General features: G+C 38.2%; 1 protein-coding gene across 3 annotated transcripts in view; it reads left to right on the forward strand.

Annotated features, from left to right (window-relative positions):
• The window catches only part of SWT1 (SWT1 RNA endoribonuclease homolog), a 92,515-nt gene extending 83,901 nt beyond the window's left edge, over positions 1–8,614 (forward strand). For all 3 annotated transcript variants that reach the window (XM_050961388.1, XM_050961389.1, XM_050961390.1), the window contains one exon: positions 7,008–8,614. In XM_050961388.1, coding sequence (XP_050817345.1) covers positions 7,008–7,113 — 106 coding nt within the window. In that variant the 3' untranslated portion in view covers positions 7,114–8,614. The remainder of the gene's footprint in view (positions 1–7,007) is intronic.
• Positions 8,615–8,837: the final 223 nt, after the last annotated feature.

Genomic DNA, 8,837 nt, shown 5'->3' on the forward strand with positions numbered 1-8,837 from the left:
CGGAAGGAAATTAAATATTTGTTTTGAGCTGCAGATATTTTCCTGAGCTTGTTTCTAAGGAATATCTCATTAGACTGTTGTCAAAATCATTCTAATTGCTTTTGAAGTTCATAGTTTGTATTGGTATTGTTCACTAGTTAACTTTGTAAATAGACCTGCCCCATATCATTACTATGTTGTGTTACTGGCTAGATAAGTGGAGGAAAATGTCTATAGGGCTTTCTGCACTTACAGCATCATGCTGAGTACTACACTGTATCCCTCCCCCCCCCCCATGGTTTATAAATAGCAATGAAGACAGTGGCGCACTGCTTAGGTGAATAAAGACCTGCCAGAACTTTAGTGTGTGTGTGTTAGTTAATGCCCAGGCCATTCCTCCAACATCTACCCTGCTATTTTTAGCAGTGTAGCATCCTGCTGCAGTGAAAGGCTCCAGCAGCAGGGAAAGGCACTGGTGAGACAAGGCAGCCTGGAAAAGGTCTCGCAGCACCCTGCTACTGGAGCCTTTCTGTGCTTCAGTGAAATTCTCCTGCAGATCTCTACTGCCAGAGCCTTTCCCTGCTGAAGAAGTCATTCATTACCACGTGTAGCTATGTATTGAAGTGTGGATATAGCCATAGTGGAAAGTACACATGGAGCTACACTTATATTACCTGACACCACAAGTATATAGAAGGGTAGAGACATAACCAGGCAGTTTCTAAGGGTACGCCGGTAGTATTCGATGTATCAGGGATCAATTTATTGTGTCTCGTCTGGATGCGATAAATTGATCCGCTAATCGACACCCATACTCCACCTCGGCAGGAGGAGTAAGTGGAGTCAACGGGGGGGAGCCGCGGCAGTCAACTCACCGCTGTGAGGGCAGCCAGGTAAGTCGAACTAAGATACTTCAACTTCAGCTACGTGAATAGCGTATCTTAGTTCAAATGCCCGCCCCACCCCCACTAGTGTAGTCCAGGCATTATAACAATTGTGTTGCAAGTGGGTTGAAACACAACTGTAGTTGGTACTTAAAATGTCTTCATGCATTATGCTGTCACTGCTGTAAATTATTCCCAAAAGCCGTGTCATGCATTTGAATGATTTAGCTTTCATGAGTGGGATTTTCCTTTCCCCTAGTCCTTAGGCAGATGACCAAAGTTATTTTATTCGTTAGAACAAAAACTATAAAGTAAGAATGCATGGATTTCAGGTATGGGAACACTTTTTTTTTGCTTCAATTTGCTGGATTGTTAAAATAAAATTCTAACCTATTATGTGATCAATAAAGCAGAAAAAAAATAACAGAAAACCTAGCCAGTGGCTGTACTGACATATAATAATCACCCTGTTGAAGAGAAATAATGTGTATGTAAACTATGCAGCACCAGGTTTGAAGTGTTATTTAAGGGAACAGACCTGTAGTGTGCTCATGTGAGTAAACTGTTTAATGTCCCTAAGTCCTGTGTCATAAAATATTATAGTGAATCCATTTTCAAATGTTTCTTGGTTTAAAAAAAAAAGTTCAAAATGGCTTGGGAAGGCGGGCAAAGAAATTATTGAAATTGCATTTAACTAGCTTTAGATCCTTAATGTTAAGATTATTATTGCCTAACAAAACTCTAAATGCAAAATAAGTATAGTTGCAGATACAAGAAAAATGCCCCTTTGCCTAGAGCAAATAACTAAATTTCTATTAAATAATTTAGTCCTTCTGGTCTTACATCGGCAGCTGACTCAATTACTGTTTCCTCTGGCTGCATGAAAGCATTTAATTTAAACTTGCAGCTCAAAGTAAAGGCTTGATCCTACAACTCTTTCTTGTATTAGTAGTCATTACTTGTGCAAATTGTCCTATTTTAGTGGTTCTCAAACTTTTGTACGGGTGACTCCTTTCACATAGCAATCCTCTGCATGCGACCCCTCCCTCTTATAAAGTCAAAACACTTTTTTTATATATTTAACACTATTAGAAATGCTTAAGGCAAAGCGGGTTTGGGGTGGAGGCTGACAGCTCATGACCCTCTGAGGAGTCCCAACTTCCAGTTTGAAAACCCCTGTCCTATTTAGTTCCAGGCACACACTGATTCCAGTGAGTGTGACTGCTCATGTGAAGAAGGGTCACAGGACCAGGCTCTGTGCTCAATATCTGTGAGCCTAGGTGATCTTGACAGAGTTAGGCAAAAAATGTTTTCCCCTCGCAACACCCATCACTCATTAAAAAGCACAAGCAAGCATCAGCAATGTGGGTTGTGTTGGAGGAAACTTGTGCTGTAACTTTGTAGCTACAAAGTGGACAAAGTAAACTGGTGTGATACCACTGCTTAATTTAAAACTTGCTGTGAATGAAGCAGTTTAACAGAGAAAGAGCCAAAGGACCTAAAGGATCTGTCTCTTACTCTTTACCTAGGCAAATACCCACTGCATTAACTTAAACCTACTGTAATATTTGCATAGGATTTGCCTCATTTTTCCCTAAATGAATATTTATAACCTGTGTTTTAAAAGGGCTGAGATTAATGATCTCCAGTGTTTTTACATTGCTGCCTTGCACACACAATGCTTAATTCAAGCAGACGGATATTTTTGGTACTTGGCAAAGCCAGCATGCTCTGTTAATGCTTCCTGCTCTTACAGTGAAGTAGGGAAAAGTCCAGAGTCACTGGCATTTTCAGAACAGTGGTCAGGTGTAGATGTAAAATGGAAAAAGATATATTTCTGCTACGGAGCCTTTAATGTGCAGTGGTTATGTATTGGGTATTACAGAAGTGTGTGGGAATGATTGTGAAAGTGACTGTTTACAAAACAAAACTTTTACTACTGCTCTTCTCTGCTCTTCTGTCTTATCTGCTGATAAAATTGAGATTTATTATCTTGGATAATGCAGAGGTGACATAGCAGCCAAGTTTCTGCTTCTGGAATCTTTATTGTAATTATATGATATGAGGTAGAAATGTATTCTCCAGCACTGGAAAACTATACTGGTGATTTGAAAAGCAATTAGAACAGTCTTGTTTTGACTGATACTTTAGCAGATTTGGGCTTTGAATGTAAAACCCATAATCACTTAAATCCGTACTCACGCAGGTAGTTCCAATTAAATCAGTTGACCTACTCATGTGATTCTTTGTCCTGGACATGGACATCATTAACAAAATATAAATGTCATTATCGTTAACTTTTTCTACCAAACCATGCTTTTGCCCTTTGTACTTGGTTAATTGTTGCATGACTCTTACTGTTTCTATTTTATATCTAGTATTGTTGTTTGTTTTGTTTTATGGCTAGTAATTGGGGCCATTAACAAGAATCTTTCACGGTAGTGATATCCAGGCTTACAGTGATTCTATGTAATCAGTCTGATGTTGGCTGTGGAATTCCATAGTTTTGGCCATGTCCAGACCTCTGGCTAGGCAGACAGCTTGTAACAATTACTTATGCAATGAATGTGTGTTAAAGGTACGTTATAATAGCTTCCTTTGCACAGTAAAGTGAAATAAAATACATTCTTTAAAAAAAAAAAAAAAGAGGAGAGCAAAAACAACCACCCCCCCAAGATTCTCTTATGACAAAGTAATAGATGCTCAAGATATTTCGTTACTCAAGTACTGCATTGACTTAGTCCAGATACGTAAGTATTAGACAGACTGTCTCCAAAGGCTATTTGAAATGTATATACTACCATTATTACCAAACTGATTGCTCAGTTTATAAACCAGTGAGAACTTCATCCACTGACAGCAGTGGAGCCACTTCTGGCATGACACTAAGTGACCATTATTTAAATAGCTGTGAAATATCAATTCACAAAGAGATGAAAGGAATGTATTTCTGTAGCTAGAAAAAGCCTCAGTAGCTGAGCAAAATGTTGATATAAAACCCTAACGGTTCAAATACAGATGGTGTCTTGACTGAATTGTAGGACTAGCAATAGTTTTGGACCATCTCAGCATTACTTGTGGATCTTGTGAAAGTTTTGACTTTTTTGCCACTCTTTCCACTCTGCTTTTCAAAGGCATTACGTTATCTCTGTGTTAGAACCCCTTGGCATTATCAAGGACATACTGCTGAAATCCTTACTTGGGCATAATGCACACTAAATTCCTAGCAAGTGTTGCCTGGGTAGACAGTGGTATTGGGACTGTAATACCAATTGGTGTTCGGTTTTTAATGCTGCACATGATTGTAATGGATGTAGTTAGCACTGAATCTCATATCTACAGCAAACTTCATGATAAAACTCCTCTTGTAAATTGTTTTGTCAACCTATTATTACTTAATTTTTTTCCTCAACACTATGGCAAAGCCAGGGTAATAAGTCAAAATAGCTTCATGGACAACAGCCAGAGCGACTGAGACCTATTTGAAGACAGGGGTGGCAATTGAATGCTGTGTTAGGGCGGTTACCACAGGGATATTTATATATAATTTACATGTGGCCTTTGTATTTTAGAAGATTTATAGTAATCAATCTCTAGCTCTCTTTGTAGCCTAGTCTTTAAATTATGCATCTGCCATCTAGGTAATTGTAACTTTCTCTGCCTCTACACATTTTAAGACAAAACCTACATTGGACTTGCAAAAATTGGTTCCATTGTTGTCTGAGCATTGACGTTCCAAATTAGAAAGCATCAAGTAATTCATAAGGAATGCTGTTCAAGAAATATTTCTGTTCACATATTCTGTTGAGAAGTTACAAACTGTTCAAAATTATTTGCTGAGTTACTACTTCAAACAATGCTTGGTCTGTAATTCAGTTGTGGCAGTTTACCAGTATATAAGCTGTTGTGACTGGACACAAAGGACCTATAATGTGCTCCTGTTCCCCAACTGGCAGAGTATCTTAGCATCCCTTGCACAGGGAAAGTTCTCACTAGCATGAATTTGAAATCAGAATCAGTAATAGCTTGTTACTATCAGCTATTTCTGTGGATATTCCTGCTGGTAAACATGTTAAGATTAATATTTTAATTTGCTTTGAGTCTTAATTTTCTTCAATAGTGCAGCAAAGTACATTTTGAATATACTATAGGGTTTTTGTTTCCATATTTACCAGCTGTAATGGTGACTTGAAGCTAAAAATAGAATTTCTACCATTTAGCAGCCAACACAAGATCAAGTTAGAAAGAAAACTCAAGACATACAGATGTCAGATCTAGCAAGTTAGCTGCCTTAGGAAAGGTTTTAGCTGTTCAACTGGTAAAGTTTAAAAAGAGCATCTCTGTGGTTTTGTGAAACCCTGGGGGCAGAGGCTAGCTCAGTAAAAGCAAACTTCATTTTACAACCACACCAAATATGTATTCAGACTCTTTTAAAAAAATGGAAATTAGGCAATTTGGAAGGTGGCTTTTTTTATTTATTCTCTAAAAATTGCTTACCTTTCTCAGAGAAGGGGGATCTACTCATAGTTTGAAAGGCTTGTGTGAATCTGCAATGGATACTAGTTTAAATTAAAACTCAGCAGTTGCCACTCTGCATACTCAGTGTGTTTTAAAATAGAAGTTACTCTGATTACTGCAGGTACCTGGATAATGGTTAGGGTTTAATGATGCCCATTGGAACAGATCCTCAATTGCTGTAAACTGACAGAGCTCCACTGGAGTCAATGGAACATCTGCAGTTTACACCAGTTGACTATCTGCCCCACTGTATGTATTGCTTGTGTACTGTTAAGGAGGTATAACAGGGTCCTCTTTAATCTCCATGAGCAACAATTAAAATAATGAAAGTGAAACAAAATTTTGAACAACCAGTCCTCAGGATTCATGTTCAGAAACACAATGTAAGTCATACAGTACCTGTGCTCTGAATGAGCAGTATTAAGCCATGTCTGAACAACATAATGTAACGGTTGTACTAACAGAATCCCCTGGAAGTTAAATGCCTAATTTGAGAAAGTACACTCCACTTCTTATTTTCTAGACTGAAGGAGAGGGCAAAATAAGGTCACAGATTTGTCTGCAGCATCAGTGCCACAGGACGGCTTCTAGCTCCAGTAGCTCTAGTGCAGTTCTCAAACTGTGGGTTGGGACCCCAAAGTGGGTTGCAACCCTTTGAATGGGGTTGCCAGGGCTTAGACTTGCTGAGGCCTGGGGCTTCAGCCCTGCATAACAGGGCTCAGGTTACAGGGCCCCTGCCTGGGGATGAAGCCCTTGAGCTTGTTTTGGCCTCCAGTAGCAGAGGGGGTCAGATTTTGGCCCCCACCCAAGGCACTGAGGCTTGGGCAGGCTCAGGATTCAGTCCCCCCTTCTGGGGTCATGACATGGTGCAATGAAGTTTTTAGAACCCCTGCTCTAGTGGACAGGCAGCTACATTCCACTGTATGCTCTTTTGCTGCAGTTGAGCATTGGGCTATACAATGATCAACTTTCCAATTATCTCAAATGAGGTTACCAAAAAAACAGATGTTTACTGTAGGAAAACAGAAAATAGGCTCTAATTCAGGGAGGTACTGTGCGTAACTTTATGCATACAGGTAGTCTCATAGAAGTCAGAGTGCTCACATACATAAGCCCTTAATTTTAAATTCCTTGTGGAAATAGGGCTGTTATGAGGCAATCTTAGGAAAAATTGGGAAAAGAGAGACTCTAAAGGAAAAGGTGACTTTGGAATTTACATATTTTCATTCAAAAACCACTTCAGTGGAAAAAAGCTTTTAAAATCTGTAGTTTCAATTGCATATATTTGGTAACTTTATTCCATGTACATGACTGTCTAGGTAAACGTTAATTCCATAAATATGCTGATACTAATTTTTGCTGATGCAGCTGGGGATGGGAATAGTTGGCTTAATTTTAAACTAATATTACTACTTGAAAGATTACGGCAATGTGTAGATAAAGGATGACACTTTCGGCAGATGTCAGGTATCCTCCACTCACTGTTCAGAAAGATTGGGTGCACAGCCTCTCTGAAAATACCATGTTACATCTAAAAATTAAAACATTTTGAATATGCAAAGTAGGCATTTTATAAATTGACTGCCGACAGGTTGGTTTAACATACGTCTTTTCTTTTCCTTCTAGAGAGAGATTAACAGTTGGATGTTGCCAACTGGCACAGCTGGAATACACTATTACACAATGCAATGCATCTGTCCATATGGAGGCCAAAAATAGGGGCTGGTTATGATACTACAATCAACTTCAGGTTTTGATCTCCACTGTTCTCCCTTGAGCTTCCCCTGCCTTAAACTGTACTCATTTTTTAAAAATAAAATGGGGAACTTTGTCAGGACAGCAACCACAATCTAGTCATTTTTCTCAGTGCTGTTTAATTTACACTTGAATCTACTTCCTGAATTTTTTTTTTTCCCATTCAGCTAGCAACAGGAGTCCACCACCAGCATTAATTGTTGGCATTTGCATAATCTCTGGAAGACTAGATATAAACACAATTCTAGATGTTGCCACTAGGATACTTAACATAATCATCAATTTAAAAGTGGTCCAAACAGAAGTGCAAAAAATAAATAGCCAGTGTTTTTTGTATAGTATAGAAGACCATGCTGTAAACACCTCCCTTCTGTCACAACCAAAAAGCAAGAAAACTAAGTGTGATGTAAAACTTAAAGACAAAATCTACGAAAGCTATTGTTTTCAAACACCTTAAATTCAAGCCCGAGGAGGACTTTTTGGTCTGCCTAAAAGATGACAGGCGAAGAGAGGGAAAACCAGGTTTCACCAATTTAGAAAGTTTAAAAGTTCTCCTGCCCTCCTCCAGTTCAGTGATAAAGTTAACCCTTTCCTGTATGTACTAGTCTGAGTGGTACTGAGAATTTCCTGTCCTTAAGCAAAGATGGTGCAGGTGAGACCTTACTGTTTCTTATAAGGTATATGAGTTAAACAGCTACTAACAAGTAAAACTGCCTAAAAATTGCTTCATCTCTAAATTATCTGGTTTTATTTACCCATACGTGATTAGTAATTCTGTTTGTCCTGTCCCTTACAATAGAAATTTGGGTGGTTTTACCTAGAAGTCATTTTAAAAAAAAAAAAAAAGGGACAAAAACCCAAAACACACCTACCGTTTCAACCTACCTTTATATATAAAGGAACTTCTTTTCTAGTGCAGGGCACTGTCAAATGATTTCCCTTGCTGCTGTTCAAGTTGCACACTTTGCTGTTGGGATGTAATTATAACTTGTTTCCTAAAACTGAGTTCACAGCTATTCACAATACTTCTGACCTTTAACACTACCTATTTGCTTGTACAGAGACCAGAGACACTGGTAACATTGTATCATTGATTTTTTTTAATATATTTTGACTCTTTTTGTAAAAGCTTTATTAGAAGTATAACTAATTGAAGTTTAATTCCTTAATAAATTGTGCTATTTTGCACAGTTGTATCTTTACTACGTAGATGCAAATGTGTCTACTCGCTTATTATAGAAAAGAGCAGGATGAGATTTTATTCAAGTCTTGATAAAGTTTGGCAAGCAAATTCTCTCACACCTGAGGGGGAAGGGATATTTCTTTTGTTCATGTTCTTCTATGCCATTCTATGTACTGAATTTCCAAATGTCTCAGAAGCTGGTACAGTACAGGCTCTCAGTTGTGGAAAAAGAATTTTCTTTAAAATACCTTGCTGCCCCATTCTGAGTATTCTAATATGTACCTAAGATGCTTGGGGTAAAAAGAAAAGAAAAAAGCTTGTTCATGACATGCTGTTGTCCTCAAACACTCTGACAACTTCATTCTTCAAGGCAGCAGTAAAACTTGGTGACTTGTCAGGAATGCATCACAGTATATGTATGTAAAACACATGCCTTTTTTCCAGATCTACTAAAATTAAGATAGTTCTTTGGTCAGAAAATTACTGTTAATAAAACTAATTTAATATAGCTTAATGTC

Source organism: Gopherus flavomarginatus, chromosome 7 (assembly GCF_025201925.1).
Source record: "Gopherus flavomarginatus isolate rGopFla2 chromosome 7, rGopFla2.mat.asm, whole genome shotgun sequence".
NCBI classification, from domain to species: domain Eukaryota; kingdom Metazoa; phylum Chordata; order Testudines; family Testudinidae; genus Gopherus; species Gopherus flavomarginatus.